The sequence below is a fragment of the Pezoporus wallicus genome, unplaced genomic scaffold (assembly GCF_028554395.1).
Source record: "Pezoporus wallicus isolate ANWC-B61680 ecotype Strahan unplaced genomic scaffold, APGP_CSIRO_Pwel_v1 contig_6464, whole genome shotgun sequence".
NCBI classification, from domain to species: Eukaryota; Metazoa; Chordata; class Aves; order Psittaciformes; family Psittacidae; genus Pezoporus; species Pezoporus wallicus.
The window spans coordinates 2732627-2757764 of NW_026642130.1; the positions used below are offsets into that span (position 1 = coordinate 2732627).

A 25138-nucleotide genomic window follows, 5' to 3' on the forward strand; every position below is an offset into this window, starting at 1 on the left:
TGAGTTTTGGACTCTTGGTTCAGGCAGCCTTTGGGATGAAGCCAATATAACAAACTTCTTCTATCCTTTGCATCTTGCTCAGCAGTGCCCCAACCTACAGTAAACTTTTATGGCTCATGAGAATGTTGTGTGAGCATGTCAACTGCATGCAGGTGACAGGCCCATGAAGTAATCAGTTGTCCTTATTTAAGACTCATAGACTGTATTCTTTTTGCCATATAAAGGAAGATCTTTGTTTTGGTGTTGTGGTTTATTTTTTCTTTCTTTCTTTTTTTTTTTGACAGTTATTTTGTTTGGTTTGGTTGATTTTGGTTGTTTTTTTCCTTCTTGGGGGTGCCAGTCAGGCATATTCTTGAAGCCTGGGAATGAGCAATAAGGGTACTGCCAGCACACTGCAGCCTTGCTGTATGTGATCAGCTGTTTAAGCAGAGCTCTGGCAGTTGTCTCCTGCTGTTTGCCATTCAGGGATGCTTGCCAGGAATATAACTTCTGAGCCTGCGTCTGTCTCATGGGGGATTCTGTGGCTTTGTCATATGAAACAGCAAGCAAGAGGAACTGGTAAGAGCAAGCTGAAGTCTGTGGGAATATTAAGTTATACATGGCTGAGGTGTGCCCACAGCACAGCCAGAAGCAGATCTTCCCTGCACAGTGGCTGGAGGGAGTGGTCCAGCTGAGGAGATGGCCTCTGAATCTGCAAATCCTCTTCCATCCAAAGGAGGTTTTCTGTTAGTTGAGGGGTGCGACACAGTAATAATATATAAAATAATTCTGCTGTTACTTTTCTAACACCTTCTACTATTGATTATAAACAAAAACTCTTAGGCCTATCCAGCACCTTTCTTGTAGATCGCTTGCTTTAACACTTCATTCAGTTTTATGTAAAAAATATAATTAAATCTGGTGACACTCACTTTTGTTCTAGCTCCCTGATGAGCTGTTCTTCAGGAAAGAACAAATCTTATATTGATAGAGAAGGTAAAGTGTGGTCTCAAAAGAAGATAATGAAAAAGCCCTCTCTGTAGAAGATGCACTCTGTAATGGGGACTTTGCTTCCCTCTGAGTTTGGGAAATATTTAGAGGGCTCTAAATCACAACATAAATGAAAAATAACAATACGGATTTTTATATGTTATAAGAATACCTATGTTAAAAGAATTTTTTAAAGAAGTAGGGTTTTAAGAAGAAATATAAACTGCTGTGTCTGGGAGCACTTATCTTCATGGCAGGCAATGGGGAAACTTCCCAGAGCAATCCTCACAATCCTCTACTCCATCATGATTTGTTCATTGTTTTCAGAAGCCTCTTTCCATAGTAAGTGTTCTGGATAGCTTGGCTGTGGCATTGCATAAGCCAGTCCAGGACACCTGACAAAGTGAAGTTAATGCATCATCTTTCCAAATCCTTTCTTTTTGTGCATGCTCTCCACTATTTCTGAAGGTAAATCTTCTCACAAAACCACTTCTGCCAATGACACGATGGTGCTGTAGTTATTCACACAGCAGTACAACCCCCATCTTATTATCAAATTTGTTTTCCTTAATATTCCCTTTTTTTTCCCCGTTATTTGATCTGGCTGTTTCTCTCCTGTGGGACAGACAAGAGTTGCCTAGTTTTTCTCTCCTCCTTTTACATTTTTTTTTTAGTAAAGACAGATAACTAAAGGTTTCTTTTCTAGGCAGAGAGGTGGAGGCTAATTGCTGGGTTAATTGAGAAGAATATGCTTCTGATGTTCTCACAAAGTATCAAATAGCCTCAACATATTTCTCCCTGCTCTCCCTCACTCCACTTAAAGAGACCCATTGAATTTGCACATTACTGTACAGAAGTGATTATGGTTTAATTGTATTTATTTTGCTTGGTGGGGAGGCCATCATAACAGTAGTTGATTGATTTTTATAAAATCACCCTCAAGGTCATATGTAGGACTTTTCTTTCCTGTGCAGCCATAACAAACAATTTGAGGGTCACAGCCAAAGGCTCAGTTGAGCAATATTCTTGCTTTCTGCTTTCAGAGAAGAGGTCAAGTGCAATAAAAGAAGGAAGCATAAGTTTTATTTTCTTTAAAAAAAAGTGGAAGACAATCTTGTAAAGCAGGAGCTGTATATTTATTCTGACCCAATTGAAAACACAGAGATAAGGAGAGCTGAGAGTGAGAGGGACAATATGCAATTTTTTTGACATAAGTATTTGTAAGTTTAGTTAGAGTTTGTTTTACATTTAGACTTGGTAAATGTTAAATGAATCCTTACTAATGCCTTTTCTTTTTTTTAACTTTCTTTTCTGTGATGCTGTTTTTTTATCTTCAGCAATTGAACTTTTCTTTTTACACTTTATTTTATCCTGAACACTGAATGTCTTTTTGCTTTCTTCTGGGAGGAGCTCAGAAGCTTTGCAAATAGCCAGGGGACAATAGCATTAAGGTGTGACCATGAGTGTAGGTGATATAATGGTTTCCTAGGATTGCATGTTGGATCTGAATGCTGCTTATAAAGGAAACGTCATGTACAGTGGATGCCTTCTTGGTGGTATTTGCACCATTGCCAAGTGTGTTTGGGTTGCCACTGCACCTAGGATCAGAGAAACCCAATAACCAGGCAGCAGCCACCCTCATGCCCCAAGTCCGATTATTATTATCCCTTCACAAACAAATCTTCCCCTTGGGGGCAGAAAAACCTTGCTTCTATGTAGGATTTCCCCCAGAAAGGGTCAAACTTTCAGGCCATGTTTTGCACAGCTAGTACCTGCATGTCTGCTGCTACTGAAACGTGGTGCTCATACTTGTGCCCAGTGCAGAGCAGTCAAGCTTATCAGACACACAGAAATCCATAAAAGATATGGAAAATATTTGGATTGACAGAGGGAAAAATCTTTCAGGACAACTAACACGCAGTTAGCCTATTACTGAGGAACAGGGGGTTTTAAAAAGAAGAAAGGAAACAAAAGGGAGATAGAGGACTGCTCATATGTGAGGAGACAGACAGCTTTCTTTAGGAGCTATATGAGGGTGAGATACTCCTGACATACCAAAGTCACCTTGTGCAGAAAGGTGCACAAGAGAAAGTGCAGAACTGGTTTTAACATCCATCCCAAATGCATTAACTCTTGCTGGTCAAGCTGCTTCTGCTTTTGCAGGAAGAGGGGCTACATCTGAAGTGAAAAGATGTCTTCTCACTCCTTGCTAGTTTTACAGAGAGGCAGGTGTCTGCAGTACTGATAGTAAAGCACAGCTCCCAGATGTGATCCATTGTGTCCCATCACCGCTCATGAAGGGAGGATGAATGAACATGTGCTACTGCTTTACTACAGACCCTCTGGGGCAGGGCAGAAGGAGGCAAATCCAATGTGCTTATGGGAAACAGGCGGCTTCCCATGGCTGCCTTAAGGGGCATTGGAATGGCTGCAAAAAGAACTCAGGAATTTTACATTCCCCATCCTAGTCATCCCATGGGGAGGGGATAAAAAGGTTTATAGGAGAAATTTAATGTTGCTAACCTGTCTTGTAGACAGCTTGAAAATTCTGGATGGACAAAATGTGACTGAGACTTGGGAAAACATTTGGGGATGCTGTTTGAGACAGAACTATGATTCTGTAAGCAAAAGTTAAGATAGTTGGCTACCAGCTTTCCTGGTTCAGTGGTACAGCATGGTAGAGATTAGAATACTCATTAAAAATTGGAGGAAGAGCAGTAGAAACAGAAATTATTATATTTCAGTGGGAACAGAGCACAGGAAGTCAATAAGGACCTTGGGGAATATGTCTTTTTTTATGTTAGGAATAAAATAAATCGCAGTGATTTGCAGTTCCATCTCTAGATTGCGGTGATAAAGTTATTAACACTGCTGCTATAAGGCAAATGTATTTAATAAATATTTCTGTTCTCAGTGTGAGAAGGATGGTAAATTATATCGTAAAAGGAAGAAGGACTTTCAGTCCATTTATTACTAAAGAATGTTAATATAATGGAGATGTTAAATAGTATCTTTCAAGAATGTACATTCTTACATTAACAGGTCCAGTCTCCTTCAAGAGCCTTAAAACTGCTGGTAGAGGCTTTCTTTAGACCACAAATATTAATTTCAGAGTACATGGGAAATTACAGAGGGCTGTAGAAGTTCTGATATGGTGTCAGGATCCAGGCAGGTAAAAGGGAAAAATACTGCATGCTTAGTCTGATATCAACCACAGGTCAGAAGAGAAAACTAGATGGAGTTAAATGTTGCAGATGATTGAATCCATAAATTGCTAATCATTGGAATGTACTGAATGACAGGACAGAAATTTTATGGAAGAAAAAATATAAAATTTCATTTTCTAAGAACATTACAAATCTGTTTGATAAAATTAAATCTGTAAAACATGTGATGGTGTGATGACTAACTGAAGATCACCTGACAAGATCTCATGGCAGATAGCAGACATGTAACGTACTAACTCATAAAGGAAATTGTTAGTGGGGAACATTTTTTGTGCCTACTGGGCTTCATCGAAAATCAGAAAGTAAATGCAGAACCACCACTGATCACATTTTGTGAATGCCATTCAAACCAGATTTACACAGCTGAGGAGAGAGCCAGGCAGGCAGCAATTAGGAATGAACAGCTTAACCAATAAGGGACTTCACCAGGTAAAGCCATGATCATGAGAAGAATCAAAAGCCCAAGGATGTCCAACTGATCTCCCAGTCTAATGAAGGTAAAAAGGAAGAACTATAGCGTTTTTTCTATGAAAACCAAGAGGCAGAGTGTGGAGATAAGCCAGTTTTGCCTCTATAGACAATATCAAGAACAATAAAGGAACAGAAGAATTAGGAGGCCTGGATTTCCAGTTTCAGAAGGAACAATGGGTTGTGGGAGAGGATGCCTTCTCCATGAATTGGAGATGATTCCTCACAGAGATAATCTTAAGAACCTCATCAACCACTATGAATGAGGCTGAGATCTGATTTTGCCTGTAAGTGCTTTGACAGATAATGCTGTTTTCTATACCTCTCTGCAGTGCAATGCAGGAGGGTACAAAGAGAACCACTGTCTGAAGGCTCATCCTTGACAAGTTATGATTAGAAATAAAGCAGAAATTATGAACAATAAGAGAAATTAGCTGTTGGAAAAGATGATAATAGAGAATGGTAGAGTGACGTCCTCAAATCACTTAGTTGATTGCCTTTCTGGAGGGTATGTAGCAGTCAAACACAGACAACTTGACTTCCTTCAGTTTTTCAATAGCAGGATGTGCACAGACCATCAGACGATATGATCTAATGGTCTCTTCAGTCTGCAAATGAATACCATTTCAAATATTATCTCGATTTCAGTATAGCAAGTTTTGCATTAAGAACATGTAATTTTTCTAAAAGTCTCAGATGTATCCCAGAAACGTAGATATCTTCTGTTGTTTTGCATGAAAGAAGCCAAAATTTGTGCTGTTTTATCAGAGCGTATTCCGTATAATGTCTAAAAATGCTACATAGCAAGTTTAACAGAAATACACTTGTATATAGAAAAGTATGTCTGGGGGAAAATACAATTTACGCAAAGGGGAGTTTGTGAGAGGACTCCCATGGTTCCCAGTGGTTATAAGCAAGAAAATTAGAGATTTCTCTCTTTCAGCTGTTAAGCATATTCTGTAAGAATAATTATGCAGAATCTACTGAAAACTGGAAAGACAATGTTTAATGGATAGCCCTCATTCAAATATCAGCTTTGTTATAAGCCTAAGAAATTAAAACCAAGACTAAGTTATAAGGCTTTGTTATAAGACTAAGAAATCAATGAAACAATAATGCAAGAACAAATAAGAAGATTAGGATAAGCAGAATGTGTTCGTCAGGATTGGATGCAACTGGTGGGAAAGACACAAAAGGGCTGTGCATCTCCCTTATCACAGGCAGCAGCGAGACCTCATCAAAGGTGAGCAATGATCAAGATAGTTTTTATATCAAAAAATCTTCCTTCCCTTTTCATCTCAATTAAAGCAGAGGTCTGATCCCCCTTATCCTTCTTGTTAAGGATTAGTTGTATCTTGTGAGGAAGAAAAGCCAACTGGTAGATATAGAGGTCACTAGTAAAAACTGTTAACACCGGTAGAAAGCTGGCCATCATATGAAATGGCACATAAAGGGAAATGTTGTGAGGGTGACAGATCCTTTGTAAAGAGGTCTGAGGTTGCCAGGTTTTGAGGCATCCTCTACTAGTTCCTAGGCTTGACCTAGGAAGACATATCCCATGTGCAGAATGATTAGATGTCTGAGAGTCCACTCTGTTCAAATACACTGTAAAGATAACAACAGTGCTCTTCATAGGAGACAAAATAGGAAAGGAGATAAAGGAAAAGCCATTCTGAGATGATAGACTGGGATTGCCAGCTCATACAGGGCAAGAATAAAGGAGTCATTTGACAGAACTGAAGACTGAATTAAAACCAAGAGGTGGAAATGCCTTGTCATGCACTATGTACTTAGATCACAGAATTCATTGCTTCAAGAAATCACTGTGACTATATATCAGAAAGATTTGAAGGATCAGATCTATATTACTGAAAAATGTTATCCAGTTATACTAATAGATGGTAAAAAGAAAACTTATGTAAGGAGATGAAACGTGCTTTCAGGCAAAGCTAACCTCTAATATGGGATTAAAATGAGGCTTTCATGGGATGGGGAGATCATCTCACATCCTGTTAACAGTGAGAAGTTTCTTATACTGTATTTGGAAACATCTGTTTTAAACAGCAGCTGGAAGAGTATACAGTATTAAATCGGCTGCTGATTTAAACAAGTTGCCAGTTCTTATGTTCCAAAGCTGTCTTCCCCTCCCCTCTCCTTGTCACAAGTAGTTTGTAATCTGAAAAGTAACATACAAATTAAGTAATAATATCCTTTTTTTTTAACATCGAAAGTGAGTAGGTTAAAACTGGGATTTTCCAAACATAGGTCCCTTGCCCTGGAATTTGAGAGACTAGGATATCTAGTCTCTAGATAGATACTCTAGAGTAGGCTGAGTAGCCTTGTTCAAGTCGAAAAAGGCAGCCTGTGGTAGAACTGAAAAATGGTCTGAATTAATAGTGTCTGAAAACAGTTGATAAATCCACAGGGGGAAATACAGAACAAGGTGGAAATTTTGCAGGACACAATAATATTTTACCTTTAATCTCATAATTTTGTTGCAAAATCATTTGCTTACCCATCTCTTACAGGTCCTTTGACTGTAATATAATGACTGCTATTAGATCTACGGTTCTGTTTTGCTCTTCTGTTGTCTTCAGGTGGCAAACTCTTGATCACTGGTCCAGGACCTGTAGAACTTCATGCTCATTACATTCTGATATCTGATGGAGGAGAGCTCCGGGTGGGAACCCCTGAGGCCCCGTTCCATCACAAAGCACACATCTATCTGTACGGAAGCTTCCATTCTCCACCATTTCTTCCATATGGGGCCAAGTTCTTGGCAGTGAGAAATGGGACCCTTTCCATTCATGGTGAGTATATTTTTTATTCTCTGCAAAAGCAAAGTACAAATGAATGAAAGAAAACAAAACAAAGCAGAAAAGTTTTTGAAGGAAAAAATCCAACCAAACAGAAAAACACACAAAAACAAAGAAGCAACTTTGGCTGTGAACTTGGATTTCTAATTACGTTTAAGTACTTGTTGAAATCAGGTTTGTGGGCTAGAACGTCATATCTTTGCATTCACCGTCAGCCTCCTAGTTATGTAGTGTCTTATACATGAAATCTCAGAGTTTTATCTATCTCCATAAAAACTCCCATACTGGGAGGTGAGTAATTGGAAAATCTGGACCCCAAGAATATAAATGGTATCAAATAGTTATGAAATCCTGGCAGTCACTGAGGTGCCTAGAAGATGTTTGAACTTCTGCATGTCTGTCCATAAATGAAAGTCTCTGTCTTTGGAAACTGGACCTCGGATCTCTGTTGTGACCCATGGTGGTTTTCTCTGCTACTAAAATGGGGTATCCTTTTCCCTTTGTCTGTCTCCATAACAATTGGGAAGTTTCATTCCCCCAAAAAGGTATGGCTCTTGTGGTTTCCAAGAGAGTGCAGTCTGCCAGGTAGGTCCCCTGGTGATGCCAATGTCAAGCATACTGCAGTTAGTAACCTGTGCCACCTGGAGGGGAGACGATAACTCTCAAAGCACCAGCAAAGTGCTGCTGGCAGTGTGTTTTCCTCTCCAGCTCCATCTCCTTGTGCTGTGCTGGTATCCCAATGCCAGTGGTCTTTTTCTAGCATTAGGAGTACAGCTAGAGTCTGTTTTTCCTTGTGGACCACACAGCTGCACCTGCTCAGTACAGGTTGTTGTCATAAATGGTAAATCCAGGCCTATGCAAAAAATCTGTGGCAATGTCATAAAGTTCAGTCCTAGATGCTCAGTCCTCTGGATTAGCTACTGGACTTTTCTCTATATTCCAGAGCTATACATTCCCATGAAATGAAAGAGACAAGGGACCTGAAGGACAGAAAATGGCTGTAGGTTTGCAGGTGTTGTGGTATAGAAGAATTTAGTTACACAGCTTTTATGGAAGGCCATGAAATACAGGTATAAAATGGCCATTTCTTGACGCAGTCCAAACTCAGCATGAATCAGAATATTAGTGTCATAGAGGAGAAAAAAAAAAAGAAGCCAACATGCCTGATATCTTCATCTTCCTCTCTTATGTTCTTGATGTCAACCCTCATACTGGTAGGAGTTTGAACCCTGCAGCAGGGCTTGAACTTACACCTTCCTGTCCTTCAGGCAGAAAAGTTTCTAACTGAGCATGGCTGACGTGTATGGCTGTCATTCAAAAATGATGTCAGATACTAAGGGGTTCAGTCTGAGCATGGACATAGAGTGATCTGTACCACTGTGCGGTGCTCCTGTCAGGTCACAGGAGATCAGCAAGGTCGGGGAGGTTGGCTGTTGGAAAGGAGTCAGTGAACAGATGCTTTTCTGAATAGGGAGGGATCAGCAGGAAGGGCTGGGGAAGGTGGTCCTGGCAGTGGCAGGTGAGGCTGGCTGTACTACTCCTGAACGCCATGTCAGGTGCTTTTGACCACCTTGTTAAGACACAGCAAGGTTAAAATATTAATGCTTGCAAATGGCTTTAATCAGTAAACTGGCTTTGCAAAAGGGCAGAGAGTTTCTATCCCATTTCCTACAGAAGCTCTGTGAAGAAGGGCTATTAGATCATCTAGGCTGAATTGACTGCCTGTTTCTGACCATTGAGTTTCACACAGTTATCCCAGCCTTAAGTTCAGTAACTCACATTAGATTAAAGCATGCCTTCCAGAAAGGCTTGGTCTTTGAGGACATCAAGAGAAACGGAAGCCAGTATTTTCTGTAGAAGCTTGTTCCAGGGGATTAATTTGGTTAATCATCCATGGTTTTATTTTTTAATTTTTTTTTAAGAAAAGTATTAAAATGTCTGATTTGAATTTGCCTGATAGCAGCTTTTGCTGCTTCACTTTCTGTGTTTTCTGCTACCTGAAAGTATCCTTCCAGTCTTGGTTTGACCTCTGTAAGTCAAGATTGTCTCTTAAATTATCAGCACTTCATAACAAAAACCTTGTCTTCTTCATGCTGTTTTGTTTTATAGCAATGTAGAAAAAAACAGTAACGTCTTGCAGCTGTCTCCTGTGCTGCTTCTTTCCATTCTGAGCCTTTATCATGCTGCTTGTTGACTCCATCCTCACAGACAACTCACAGAATTATGGAGACAAAAAGGGCAGAAGTACTTTTGACAGTGTTAACTTGGCAATACAATGGAAGGAATTGAACCCAGGTTCTATGTCACTACCTTCAAGGCTTTTCTCACCAATATTTCTTACATTTTACTCAGTGCCATAGTTCCCAGCAATTCTTTATGCCTGTGGAAACCAAGGAGGTGAGATCTGCAACCCAAGCATTACCTGGATGAAGATACTTGAAGCCAAAGGTGGCTTGGTCCATTAGAGGAAACATCTCTCGGTTTCAATTTATCTATTCTTATTCAAGAAATCCAGACTAGCTATGAAGCTTTTGAGCTTCGTGCACTACATACAGTCCCAGTGCATGGCTGCATTTAAGGCTCGTTCAAACCATGAAATCTGCAATTTTGTATTGAACCAGTAGAATCCTGCTAGAAAACAAGACCAAAAGAGCATGTTCTTTTTTGTACGTATTGCTTACATGAAGCAGAAATATGCTGTTCTGTCTCCAATTTCATGCCAGTCTGGCCTGTGGTATAGAACAAATTGTTGAGCGTGACAGCCTTTTTTATATAAATATGAAAGAAGCTGACATGTTCAGCAATACACGTTTTTGAGATACATATATATACACATGTATATATGTTATCTCAGATCAAAATCATTAAATAAGCAGGCTTCCAAATTCTTAGCTGTCGTAGTGAAGACAGGACTGATAGCATTTTAATTTCTTTCCCCTTTCAGACTAGGAAGTTTGGGGGATGCTCTGCAGCCATGGTTAGTTCAGATTGTTTAGTAAGCGCTGTCAGTTCCTCACTTTGATATGTTAATATGACTCAGGGTTTCCCACAATTCCCTCGTGAGTGGCAGTCCTTTGCTCTGGTAGTTGTAGCAGACTGGGAAATTTCACTGTTGCCTTTGGCTTTAGCCAACTCTCCTGCCAGTCAGAGCATGCCACCCATAAACTGCCTGTCAATCACACGTCAGTTTTAAAGGGGGTTTCAGTCAGCCAGGGCAACTCGACTCTTTGACAATGTAATTATGGCTCTTGCATCTGCAGTAGGGGCCTGAGCGGGGCTGAAGCAATTTTATTGATTGCTCAGAAGGGAAATTTATCACTGTCTCCAGCTCTTTTTGTGCTTTATTCCCTGAGAAACATTCCTGACAAGCTTCAGGAGAGAAGTTTAACATGGTGGCCTTGGCTGTTCTTGCACCTTTGTCCTTCCCAGAGAAACTGGACCGGAGACACGAGCAGAGGCTGAGTGGAGGTGAGGGACACAGTGTGGAGGCAGCATAAGTGGAAGTGCTGCTACAGTAGCTGAGGGCACTTGCTCTTCCTTTGCGGCAACCTGATTTTGAGGATCCAACGCTCTTATTACAATGGATGGAAAAAATTTTAAGGCCATTTCTATTCTGCTCCCTTTTTAGCAGCCCTGTTTAGATGAGCTCATTGTTCTATTGTGTCCCCTTGAAACAGTCTGTGTCTGCTCCCAAAAGAAAACCAGCATTTTTGCTGTGCATTTAGCTGAAACTTTGTCAGTGTCAATACTGTGATGATACGGGGCACGAATATATGAGCCTGTTCCCTGAATCTTGACTAATAACATATACCTCTCCAACTAGATGGAAAATGCTATACTTTAGGTTTAATAATGTGCTACATTCACTTTGTCCAGGCTGTGAAAGCTGCATGATAGAGAACAAAACAATGTCCAGAGACTTTTAGTTTAGTATCGTGCCTCCTTATAATCAACATAATTAAAACAGAGGTACCAGTGGTCATTTCAGTCCTCTAAAGTCATGGCAAGTCCTGCTGCAAAGAACATCCCTGCACTTGCAAGTCATGCTGACTGTGGAAGATGACATTATACAGTCAGTTCTGCACTTCAGTTCCAGACTTCTCTGAATCTGAACAATTTTATGCATTTTCAGGGTTAGTTGAGGAAAAAAGGCTTTTTTATCAGTTGAAAAAATTATTAATTTTAATCACTTTTAATCAATAATAAACTACAAAATATTTGTGAACTGTGCACTGTGCTCTGTGGAGCTTTTGCATTCCTCAAAAGATCAAACATTTAATCAAATGCTTTTTGCTTTTTCTCCATTAAGTAGTATTATGTTTCTGTGTTGAGTTTGAGATTAAGTGATCATAGACAACATGAGAGAATTTGTTGTGCTTTACTCACATATTAAAAAGGAAAGCTTCACAGGGGAAAAAGAAATAGTGTAACAGAGGAATTCAAGATAGGGTGCAGAGATCTGCTAGAGATAAGATGTGTTTCTTTACCTTACTGAAATGTCTGTTCATTCAATACATGTTATTTCCCACTAACTGAAACCACTGGTCTTCACACCCCTGTTAAACTGTGAGTTCAGGTCCCATTTCTCTTTCTGGGGTCGCTTCTGCAGGTTGTTTTTCCTTAGCTGCTAGTTATTCTGTGTGATGGCTTCATGAGGCTTTTTTGCCTTCTGTGACACTGCTTTTCCTTTCAAGACCTTGACTCTAACATGATGTATTAAAGCAGATGGCTCTTGAACAGAAGGCTGAGCTGTCTTGAATCCCCTTGTAGAAAGGGGGTAGGAAACTGCACTTAGGCACTTCCCATGGAGTAACTAATGTACAATGACTTGTTCCTTCACTTTCTTGCTCACAAATACAAGATGACCATTGGATTTTAAAGACCTCACAGATAGGGGGAAAAAGATACCCAGAGAGCCAGGTTCAGAGAAAGCAGCTGTGTCTCATAGCTTGCCCTTTTTTTCTAACAGCAATTCATCTGTCATCTTTGATTTAAACTTAAATCAGTTGCTCTGTGTTTTGATCTTAATGAGGAAAAAGTGTGAAGTAAAGGGGACTAGGAGCTGGGCGCTGATATATCGGATAGAACAGGATGGGATAGAATGGAATAGAGTAAATAGAATAGATACAGACTATAGCTAATCTGTTAGCTTGTGTTTCTTGACAGGGGGGAAGTTTGTGGATTACTATAAATGTGGAGGCTTTTTGTGGGACAAAATAATCGCCTTTTATAAACCTTCGAGTATAGCACTGAAATACCCTTTCCAATTCTGGCCCCAGCTACAACTAGCAGATTGTCTGGAGGAAGAGAAGCCACCACCAACAAAACCAGGGTGAATTTTGACTCCCAGATGTGAAAAAGCCTTGAAAGTTTGGCAAGCTGAGAAGCCTGGACCCAGATCTGTGTTTCCACACGTCTGCAGGCTGAGCCAGGCATGAAACCTCCATTTGGGCTCATCTTCGCTTTCCTTGAGTGTCTCATTCTCTTTCATGGCATGCCAGGGATGTAGTGAACTGATCTTAGCATTTAAATGGCCATGCCACCCTGCGTACCCGCTCCTGCAGGCAGACATTCGCTGTCTTGTTCAGCAGCAGCGCGGGAGATTAACTGGCAATAATGCAAAATGTTAACAGCTGTGTGCCGCTCACAACGGGATCCTGCAGTAGTTGGCTGCTGTGTTTGAAGCTGTTTGCTCCTGGTGTCAGTTTAAAGAGGTTTTCCTGAGCGGCACCTTTGGTTGTGAGCCATTTTCAGGCATGGAGCGTGAATTCCTTTCTGGAAACCCTTTCTGGACGGATGTGACTTAAAGTAACTGGGTAATCTCTGGTTAAAGTAGATGTTTGGGAACGTTTGCATTTATGGGACAGCACACACAGGGAAAGTATTTTGTCTGTAGTGTAATGTGTCAGAAAAGAGCAACAATGAGTTTCCATAGACCTGATAATCACATAGCTCTTCCCACCTTAATAAGACACTCTTTGCTTTCTTGAGGGTGCCCTTCAAAAATGTTTAGGTGGAAATGCTTTAGGTGCAAACTGTACTTTCACAAAAGGTAAGCATTCAGCAGGATGGGGTCACTTCCAAGAATATTTCCTACTGGAGAAAATAAAAGTTATTCACTTTGTCCTCTTGTTTGGATGATGCCAGACTTTTTTCCCCCAGTGAGAGAAAGAAAAGGTGTTTGACATTTTTCTTTCACCTGGACTTTCACAGAATATTATTTTTAATGTTATATCTGTTTCATATCAGCATTTCTACAATAGTGAGATGAAATGTTTTGCAGAATAAAAATCAAAACCCCTAAGGACCCGAAGTGCCATTAGTAAAAAAAAAAAAAATGTAATGGTTCTAAAAGTAACTTTATTGTAGAATTTTTCTTCTCTCATAGCTGCTGAATATTTGGTCTCATTTGAATTTGGAGTGAAATCACATCTGGCTAGTTGTAGATTTCATTCTCCAGAACTTATAACAGGGGAGCATCACCCTTATTTTGCATGAGATGCGGGAGAAGTCATGGAGATACTGAAGCTGTGACTATACATTGGGCCTTGGGTGAGTGGGCCACCAAGCAGGTTGAAACCTGATGTTAAAAACCTGAGCCATGATCTCTGTGCATTCCCAGTGCATGAACAGAGAATAAATGCTAGAAAATGTGGCATGTCCTCATGCTGCAGTGACAACCTCAGCCTAGAGCAGCAGCCCAGTCCCCTGCCCTAGCAGTCTGCAATATCAGAGGCTCTCCACAAAGGACTTCTGCCCAGATCCAGGAATATAACTGTGCCAGAAGTGAGGTGGCACATGATGGATTTGTGCATAGGGACCTAGCTGAGGGGACTGAGCAGGTCCAGATTTCTAGTCTCAGTGTGCCCATTGCTGACATAAAGCTTGTCCCTGATGTTGGGTTTGCTCCCACACAATGGGGAGACCAGACAAGCTATGGTTTGAGCCCATGCTCAAATCCAATTTAAAATACCTAGTGTGCTGCTGAGTGCTCATCACTGAGGCTGCTGTATCTTGCCTGTGCAGTAGCCAAAAAGCTGATAAACTCTTGGGTGTCTGAAGGGTTAATGTGCAATTATAAATTAGAAAGGACCTCTTATGTTACCCCAGGGCACGAATGAAAAGCTTTCTGCATTGGCTGTGTCAGGAAGTAGCAGGAGTTACCCACACACAGCAGTTTGTCCTGCAGGACTGTATGGGGGTGGAAAGACATCTCCCAGTTTTAGGCAGAGATATCCCTGTCTCTTATGACACTTAGTGGGAAAAAATCCAAACTCCTCACATTGCAAAACAAACTAGAAATGTTGTTCAAATGCTTAGGAAATATTCCTAGGACTGAAATTAACAGACAGCAAAACTAAGCTGGAAACATTGAAGTCCAGAGGACTGAGGGCTCACAGTTTTTCCTATGAAAATAGATGGAAGCACCTCTCATTCTTCCTTTTCTGATTCCCTGCACTTTATGGCCAGTGACTGAACTGGTCACTGCAAGAGTCGAGGTAGCTGTGACAATTGTTTTTGGTAAAAATCATCATTAAATCCAAATCTGATGGGGCTTTAAGGTCTATTTGACTATAACAAGCAGTAGCAGCACACCTATATCCTGTCCTAAGTAAAGAGACCTTCTGGAAAAGGTTTTGTATTTCTTTTAACTTAAGGAATTTTAGATATAGTTATTTTTATGGTTTGTTTTATTAACTGAAGCTGTAGCAGCAGCAGAAAGTCTCTGTCATGGATCTAAAAATGTATATATATATAAAAAATCTCTTTTCTGAAGTACACGTTTCCAATGTCTGTAGTGCCATTTGTCACTTTAACATTTGGAAATTTTGGGAATGGCCAAGCTAAGTTTAAGGAGTGCCTTTTGGATAGGGGAAAGGAAATAATAGGGGATTATGACAGTGGAGAGGAAGTTGGACTCCTTAAGCAGTCTGACACCTGCAATGCTGTAGTAAATTGTGTTGTGTCTTATTGGTGGAGACTATATGATGGTGGGTGTTTTTTACTTCTTTTTTTTATCATAGCTATAATACATCGAATTATATTTTTAACTCTGTCTCTTCCAAAGTTTGGGGAATATAAACTGCTTGGGGTTTTTTTCTTTGTTCATGCAAAATGAAAGATCTTATTCTCATTTACACTAAAGATTTACAATGTAGCTGCAACAGACTGACAGATTATCTGCAGTATAACTTGCATAGTCACAGTGTGTCTGAGCCCTGCAGTTCTTGTAAATTCCTTTTGTGGTATAAAGGGATCTCATTACCTCAACTTTAAAGCACCAATAAACTGTCAAAAGGTGTAAAAGAGCTTTATAGTTTGTCAACACTGCAAACAAGCTGTGTGTTCATAATTAATTTTTGGTAAATAGGAGTGACAATGAGATGCAGCAGGATCCTGGCACTGTTTATCAGAGAGGAAGGATTCAAAGCTTGCTGTATCATGCACCATGCCAGGAAAGGAAGATTGTTTAAAACACTTAAGTTTTTGGGAGAGACACAGTCCCATGGCAGGGACTCCTTTTACCTATACACCCATGTATAAGCCAGACTTGCCACCTCTGCCTAACTCTGGATCTGGTTCGCACTGGTTGCTGTCAGGCTTGGTTAGGATGTTCCCTGGATATCTAAAATTAGGTGACAATGTATACTCCAGAAAGTCTTGTTTTCGGGTCAGGGTTATCTGTTTTCCATCTAAGCAATGTGTCGTCTAATGATGTAAATTCTTAGACCTTGACCATCTGAAAGATTTGAGGTGGAAATCCTCTAACTGAGTAGGAATGTGTAAAAGGCAAAAGTTCCTTTCAGAGCAAACTGGTGGTTAGGGAAATCATTACTGAGATCTGAGGTTTCAAATTCCTTCTGGTTGCCACTGGAGTAAGAACATGGCCATATTTGTGGACGCAGATTGCAAAAGGATAAATCAGGCACAGAAGAGTGACTATGCTCAATATACTCCAGGGAAGGACTGTAGTATCTTGAAGCAGTATGTTCTGGCAACAAAGAAAGCTGGAATATTATGGCCAGTAAATGTGAAAACACTGGAAAAATCATCAGCACCACAGGACAGCCTTATGGCAGAGGCTGAGCTAGAGAATGAGAAGACCTAAAGACTCCTAAATGTGTCACCATTGGATTGATGTGTTGTAAATCGGCCTGTTGTAGACTCCTGTTAAGTCTGCCTATAGCTATCTGCATGTGCAGAGCATCTAGTATGGCAGACTTTACTTAATACAAATAATTAGGATTATGGTTCTGTAATTATGATTCTAAATAATTGATTACAAACTATGAACATCCTTTGGTGACCAGTGTCAATCCAAGTTTCTCTTCTGGTGGAATCTGGAAAACATTTTATGGCGTTGCACAAGAGTTGTTTTTTTTTTTTCCATAAATACACAAGGAATGGGTAAAATGAAGTGAAAACAGAGATTTTAAAGGATATGCCTTGCCTGAAACAAAATTTCCCACTGGGATGAAAAGTGGGATCTGGAGCATCCTTTCTCATGTGAGATCAATACCACTGCTTTTTTTTTCTCTCCCTCTTCCTCTCTCTGTTCTGGAGTGCTGAGAAGCTGGCAGAAAAACGGGACATGTGCTTAGGTTTATAAATGGGATCAATGATGAGGGTAACACTGGTCTGTGTGTTATTTCAGGTCCCAAAAAATTTGTAGCTTTGTGAGTTCAGCTATTTGTCACTGTGGCTGGGGTTTCCAAGACTCCTTGTCCACTGAACAGCTTCTGAGTCCCTTTAGGGACTTGCCTAATCCTCTTGCCTGAATTAGGAGACAACTATCCCATGCCTATAATGGGATAGAGAAACCTACAATGCTCTGTACAACCCACACTTTGCTTACTGTAGACAAACTTTCTTGTAACCCTGGAGAAAAGTACGCCCTGGCATACCTTGCTGTGTTTGCTGAATTTTGATGTGATTCTGAGTAGAATCACATTAACTTGACCTCTTAAGAGGTCAAATTCTCATCTCCGGTTGAACTATACTTCAGGTTCGGTTAAATCAGTTAGTGAACCCCCATAGTATCCTACATAGGTTTAGAAAATGTTTTGCTGTAGGTACTAGAAAGAATTTGATTTACACTATTTTTCTTCTCTATTTGACATGGAAAAGAGAATGGCATTGTACACATCAGAATTGCCTTGTTCTTAGTAATTTTGCCAGTCTATACAAGACTGCATCTTTGCATCATGCTTTTAATAAGAAGCATATACCAAGGTCCTGGTGCAAATATGTTCCTTGTGCTACAGTTTGTGATTAATTCAGTTTACAATTTTCTTCCAAGTCCCTTGCAATTTGATAGCACAAATCTGCTCTGCTCAATATTTAAGAGTGTTTCTGTCAAGTCATTTAACAAAATGTTCAATTCTTGCTTTGTCAGCAATAGCATTTCAAGTCTAAAGGCTCTGTCCTGTCTCTTGAACATGAAGGCACTTCTGCTTTAGGTCTAAAACTGTGGATTTTTCCAATCTGAGCACAGTTAATTATTAAAAATGAGCTCAATAATTAAGGACTCATACAGATTCATCTATTTTTCAGCACTTTTGAGTGTTTCTGCTTGCAGTACTTTTATTTTTTAAGAAATAATTTAAATATACCACAGCTGTTGGTCTTTTAAACCTTCTATTCTCAAACAAGTCATTTATTTACCTGTTGCACGACTCAGTCCTAATCACTGAAGGCTATTTCATGAATCCTGCATGCTTTATCTGAAATAGACTTTCTTTTCAAGGGCAAATAAGAACAAGGTCTCTGAGCCTCCAGAAAGTGGTCTTGCAGACAGACCACAGGGACAGGGGATTTTGTTCCAGGGAACCATTTTTAGCACTTCATGGTCTTTGTAGAGAGTTTGTTGGTTCTTTAAAGGAAAAAATCTGGAGAAGGCCTATGCAAAATGAAAATTATCTCCCAGCTGGAGCTCATTCCCTCCCAGGATGTTCATCAGCATATTTCACCTCCCCATTTAAAAGCTGGGCGCATGAGTATCCTTGAAAAGTGGTGTATCCTATCCAGTCAGCCCACCCCTGGTAGGTGAGCAGAGACCTGGAAACTTCAAGAAGAAGCAGTTTGATTTGACTGTCTGCTAGATGTTTGGCTGTTCAGTTACCTGAGTGTTAATATAAGGACCATTTCAGGCACCCTGTGTTGGTACGCCAAGTTATATATGAAGGTCTGGCAGATATGATATGAGACTGTAGTCAGAGCAGTGTCATTCTGGAACAGCAACTAGAGACCAATTGTATACCCAAAATGACATGTTTAAGGACCTGATACCAATTCACAGTCTTCAAACTAAATCAAGTCAACTACAGAAACCGGTGATATGACTGAGGGGCTTGGTGTGTGTTGTGCTCTTTTCCAAGCTACCTTTGTTTAAACCTGTTTGATACCAATGTTGAAGAACAAGGGGTTGCATGTTTTCCCATAATTCGAATTATGTCAGATATAGATTGCTATGTATACTTTTTATCTTAAAAAAGTGAAATTTTATGTTTACCAGCTGTACTTTTTTTTTCCTAGAAAGGGGAATGGGTGATTTAAACATCAGTGGATAATAACTACTCAAGGAACAGTGTGGTACGTTTCTGTTTGGGTATATGATAGGATCCCACCAAAACAGCGCTAGGAATATGTTATAGTAAAGGCAAAGAAGCCTCACTTATGTTCTCTCATTGGTGACTTGACAAGAAAAGTATTGCTGACCAAAACCTGTGCATCACCCCACATGAATCATCAGGAAAATAGAGAAAACAAAATGTGAAATGGGAGAAAGGGAGCGCAGTAAAAAAATCAAAACAAACAAAAAAAAAAAAGAAAAAAGAAGGAAAACAAAAAAGGTGTGTGTTTGGGTCCTTGAATACTCTTCTTCTGGGAGAAATAAAAAAAAACAGACGCCTTGAGAATGTTTTCTTAAAAGAAATTTTGTTTCAAAGCTTGGAGAACAGCCTGAAACAAACCTTTTCTATTTGAGCATATTTTGAATGCAGAATGATGGTTTGCACCTCTTAATGACAAGAATTGTTGCCCAGCAGTGTTGCTGTAGTATATGTGTGACAGATGTACACAACGGGAGTCAGTTGTGTGTCTGGCCACAGATGAACACAAACACACATTAACATATGCACACAAATCAGTACTATAAACAAAATGTCCAGAGATGCAGAAAAATTGTCTGCTGCTCAACATGCAGATGGCTGCTGTCAGTTGTTCGTTTTTATGTGAGTCCTAAAAATTCACGAGGATCACTCAATGAAAGAAGGTAAATGAATAAAGATGATGAGACTGCTGTTAGTAAAAGAATGTGCATAGGCTGACATCAAGAGAAGGATTTTTTTGAGCAGGCTAAAGCTGTGTTGAGGATGAGATCTCACAGGGAAAATTTTTGATGTCTGTACTCATGAGCATGGCAAGGTGGGCTTTTGCTGTGTCTACACTAGAAAACTGTCCCAATAAAAGCAGATCTGTAGAGCAAATGATGTAGGTGCTGAGGATGCAGCGTCCACACTATATGTATTTTGGAGGCTGCTGTAGAGTCATTCCAGTCTTGTTCTATTAACACATGAAGTGTATTATATGTCCTACTGTATTACAGCTTCTGCATTAGTTTTATTTGAAGGAAATCCATTTGATGCGTTCCAAACCAGTTCCATGATAAGAACTGAAGCACATTAAATGAAGGATGTTTAGGAGATTCACTTAGCTGTAGGTTGAGAAATTTCAAGTCTGATTTAAGAAAAAAGAAAAGAAAAGAAAAGGAGCCAGAACTATCTCAGCTAGGTTTAGGTGACCATCATGACACACAGAGCAGGTGCTCAAATGTACTTCAAGATGACAGATTCTAAACACTTGATTCTTCCTTCTGTCATTCTACAATGAATTTACTGACTTGTAGGTGCCACTCTTTATTTCCATCTTCATTAAGGAATGAATTGGAACACCAGACTATAAGCAACAAGAAAGTGAAACAGGATATGGAGAGAGAGAAGCTTGCTTAAAATAATTGGAGAATGATTTATTGGATGCAACCTCTACCCTCAGTGATTTCTGGTGTTATTACTTTTCTATAGTACAGCCAGGGAGGACAGTAACTTGCTGTGGGCTAAAGGTAAATTATGATCTATTGCAAAGGATGGAAGGAAAAATATACTAAAGGTGGGTGTATGAGGCACATACTCTCCCCTGATGGTGTTCATTGTGTTGGATCTCACTGGACCAATCTGTTCCAAAGCCGGTTAGGGAACAAGCCATGTCAGGAGTTAAAACAAACTTTAATAAGCGTAAAGGAAAGAAGTGTAAAAGGGAGAGTGAAATGGCAAGACGTTGAATAGCTGGGGCTTTTTGTACACAGGCTTGGTAGTATGCCCACTGAAGAAGAGCAAATTTGGAAAACTGCAGTTGTAGCCTTGCTATTGCCTTCCACTGGTGGCCTAAGGTTGCGATGAAAGGGCTCCTCTTCATCCTGCTGACCTTACCCACACTGCTCGCCAAACCTGTATCTCATCCCCACGGGCCTTCACTTCACCATAAGGTTGAAAATGTGTTTTCCAGTCTGGCCAGATCAAGGCCTCACCAAAAATATGGTTTAGCAGTGTTTTCTGAGAGTCAAGTTTTCTGGGAAAATGTCCCAAAGTTAAAACATTTGAAATAGCATGTGTAGTTATTTTGTTATTTCCACTTTTGGATGAAATAGGCTGAAGGAAATTCTTTTCACATGAAACACCTACTTCTTTTTTTCTTTAATTTTTAAGGAAGATATTGGAGTTTTTACATTTTTACCTTTCTTATTTTTAAAAGAAAAACTGATGTGGAAAAAAATGAGGGAGGTCTTCAATTCCCTTACTAACAATTTTTTTGAATAATACATTGGCCAAGATTTGATAAAAATATCTTTTTTTTTTTTGCTTAACCCAAGATTTCAAAAAATGACCCCTTATTTTGTATCCTCCAGCAGAGACAGTGTCAAGAACACCTCATGCTGCTAGCTGAGCAATCTAGTCACTCTTAAAGTTTTTGAAAGTAGTGATATTTGTCTATACCTATGTTACTGAAATGTTGCTAACAGAAGAATTTGGTTTTGTGAACACAAATTACTTATAGGTCTAGATTCATATCATTTTGGACACTAGACTGGAGAAGCTGATAATTCAAATTGCTTTTTGCACTCACAGATGGATAACGGTCCCTGCAGAGAGCGTTTGTTTTTTTTTGTTGGTTATAAAGGTTTCTGAAGAAGAGGGTATTCCTCACATGAGCAACCATCAGCTGAGCAAACTTATATTGAGTATGTTTTCTTCAGCTTTTTTTTTTGGGACCAATAAAGACAAAAGATACGAAATGAAGATGTCATTTGGAAAACACTGCATTCCTGATCCAAGCAGATGTGCACAAACCCTTTTCCATAGCATTAATCTGTTTCTTTTACACATCATCAGAAAGAAATTAATAACTATGGGATGATCCAAATGAGGCAGTGATTTCTAAGCACGATGCTCCTGTTTTTTTGATGTTGATTGACTTGCTTTAATTTTTTTCTTTTTTTTTTTTTTTTGAGGCTGGATGCCCCAAGTATCTTTCACACACTTGAAATCATCAGCTCATGCTAATGACACACAATTAGTGCTCCAGGAACCTGTTGACTGGCAGCCTGGTGATGAAATAGTGGTGGGAAGGACAGGCCTCGGAGACGGGCAGCAACAAGAAGAAATGGCTGTTATTGAGTCTGTAAATAACACGGAGCTGTACCTTAGATCGCCACTCAGGTACTCTTTCAAGGGCCAAGGGGATTTCTACACTAAACCAGGGAAAATGTGATCAAAGTGAAGATTTGCTGTTTCCTGTGGGACATAATAACTATATAAATCCCTTTAACAAAAGCGGTCAGAGATATTTGGGTTTCTTCCTCCCCCTAAAGCTAGTGGATGCTCAATCCTGAATGTTTCTGACTATGGTTAAATTCCTTATCATTACCATGAACTCAGAAAACCTTTGAAGCAGAAAACACTGATGATGAGTAAAGTCCAGTGGCCTCTGCATAGGGTTGACAAAGAAATTTCTATGTCATTTCTTGAGAAAGTGTAATTTTTTTTTCACAAAAATGTCTAACTTCTTAAAAAAAAACCAAAATCGTCTCTTCTTGACTGATTTTCTTAAGCTGATTAACAGCACTCAAAGTTAATTACTTCAGTTTGGAAATACTGCTTCCAAGTTTCCAGTGAGTGGTAGTTTCACTGCCTTATGTTCTCATTGTCTTCTGTGCATGGAGATCTGGGACAAACTGTACTGCGTCTCATTATCACCTGGAGCCCAGGTGTTGAAATGTTTTACTCTTTGGGAGCGAACCAACTCCAACGCACAGGAAGATTAATGGTATCATTTTCAGGAATATTTGGGTCTTGAGGATAAAAGTATTGATGGTTTTCACACAAATATGTTCTGGGAAGAAAATTCAAAGCCTGAAATATTTTGTTATAAATATACATAATCTAAGGAAAATATGTGAGCTTGAAAGCCAAAAAGATGAAAGTAAACATCAGCCAAGAAAAATATATTTAGCCTATATATGCAAACACAGTGGATGTGACCACAGTCCATAGAAAGAAAAGGACTGAAACAAGCTCTGAATTTGGGCAATTGCAGTTATAAACTTAGGGTAAGCATCATTATTGTCCCCTGGCAGGTGTAGATGTTTTTGTGCCTTTTTTGTGTTTTTCCTTAGATACTCCCACAGTGTTGGAGAAGGATGGGTGAATGGCCAAGGTCTGCCTTTGAGTGCTCTGGTGGCACTGATTAGCAGAAGGGTTGTTGTTCAAGGAAATGTCACAATGGAGAGGATGTCACATCTCAAACAGTGTGTAAAAGCAGGTGTGACAAGAGGTGAGGAGGTCTTTTCTTGCATAAATGTACTGAGAAGGAAAATAGCTCCATTAAAATCACATTGTGGTGCTACTGTGTATTAGAACTCTTTCTTGATAGCATAACGTTGAGACATACCAATGCCAGCAAAGTGGCATTGTTTGACATTGAAGTGTGAAATCTCGAGAGCTGAACTCCCTTTCATGCTAATATCTCAGATGTATTATTTTCACACTGTTGTTTCAAGCCATCTTGGGAAAGACCCTTTAATTTTGCCTGAGCCTAAGGGTGTAGAAAAGAAAGCATCTTCTGAAAACATGTTTCAGTGTACATAATACATTAAATTTTTAATTGTGTTTACTATTAAGTCACTTTAAGAAAAAGGAAAAACAAAACAGCCCTGTGCTGTTTGTACTCTTCAGTGTAAAATATTGAGATGTTGTTTTGTGTTTAGGGATACCAAGAAAAAATAACAGGTGATGGTTTCTTGTAGCATATAGTAACAAATGTCAGGTATCTTGGTTCTCCTTTAGTTTTACCTGTATGATACACCATGAAATTTGGCAGGTGGCTTCCTGATTTACGCCAGCTGATGAGAAAGCAGAATCAGACACAGCAATTATAATTTAAGCAGAGTTAGGTTATCTGGCAACCCAGGTGTAAGGTTTCCTTTAAAATAAAATGCCTTGGGCTTTCAGACTGTGACACCAGACTTCATTTGATATCCAGCAGCCAACTGCTTATATTACTCATGGATTTATGGTCCATTTTCTGTGGAACTCATAAATATAGTCTGAAATATGCTAGCCGTTTGAGGGTTTTATTTGAGTTAAAGGGTAGGAGGATTTTTCAGAGGAGTCACCAGAAGACGAGTGAGCAGTGTTTTTTGTGGTTAATTTACCTTCTTTGAAAGAAAAATGAACATTACTGAGCATAAGCAGGCAGTGCTGGAATTTGAGATCTCCTCTACGCTTCCAGTGAACGCTTCCAAGTTGCTCATTCATAGCCTGAATCCTGTCATACTAAAAAGCACACATCCATTGAAGGATGTCTTTCAGGAATGCCGATGCTTTCCCTAGCCCTGTGACTTAATTTCCTTGTCTTTAGGGGTAGTAAAAGCTCCATATCCATCTGCAGGCAGAACCAGGAGAGCAAGAGTTTTAAAGGAATTTCAAAATGTTCTCATTTCAGTTTAGTTCAGCACATCCATGCCAAATCCCCTTTTCACGAATCTCACCCACAGTAAATCAATGTCAAATCCATCTTCCCCATGCATAGGACTATTTAAAATTGAACACAAGAAACTTTCCAAGGCATAAAACTACCACAGCTTCCTGCTGGTTTTAATATATGTTCGTCTAAAAATGTCCAGACTCTTAGGAAAGGAACCATGAGGGTATTTAAAGGGAGTATCTAATACACTTGCCTGGGGCTATTTGTCCTTGGTCCCATGTTTTAGATCACTGCTGGAGATCTTACTGAGTCAATGTGGCGGGTCCCATGATGTTTGTTGGGTCACCCTGCACATCCTGTGGTCACCACAGAGAAGTAACACTGACAGCTCACACCTGGTTGTATTCTAGGTGGCTCCAGGTGTCTGTACAAGCGAAGCGAGAGGCATCTGGGAGCTCGGGACCTGGGGGCCATCCTGGTTGTGGAGGCCTTCCAGGGGGAGGCAACTCGGCTTCAGGTGGAAGGGGTCCAATTCCGCCACATGGGCCAAGCGTTTCGGCAGCACTGCAGTGCCCTCACTGTTGTTGGCAGTGCAAAGATGGCAGGTGAGTTGGGCCT

The 25138-nt window shown here is 39.9% G+C and overlaps 1 protein-coding gene across 6 annotated transcripts in view; it reads left to right on the forward strand.

The window, feature by feature from the left end:
- The window catches only part of PKHD1 (PKHD1 ciliary IPT domain containing fibrocystin/polyductin), a 254467-nt gene that overhangs the window by 97649 nt on the left and 131680 nt on the right, over positions 1-25138 (forward strand). For all 6 annotated transcript variants that reach the window (XR_008974692.1, XM_057427481.1, XM_057427480.1 and 3 more), the window contains exons 37-40: positions 7262-7474; positions 22047-22254; positions 23211-23368; positions 24931-25125. Coding sequence is in view for 5 of the 6 variants with exons in the window: in XM_057427481.1 (XP_057283464.1) it covers positions 7262-7474; positions 22047-22254; positions 23211-23368; positions 24931-25125 (774 nt within the window). In the remaining variant the exon portion in view is untranslated. The remainder of the gene's footprint in view (positions 1-7261; positions 7475-22046; positions 22255-23210; positions 23369-24930; positions 25126-25138) is intronic.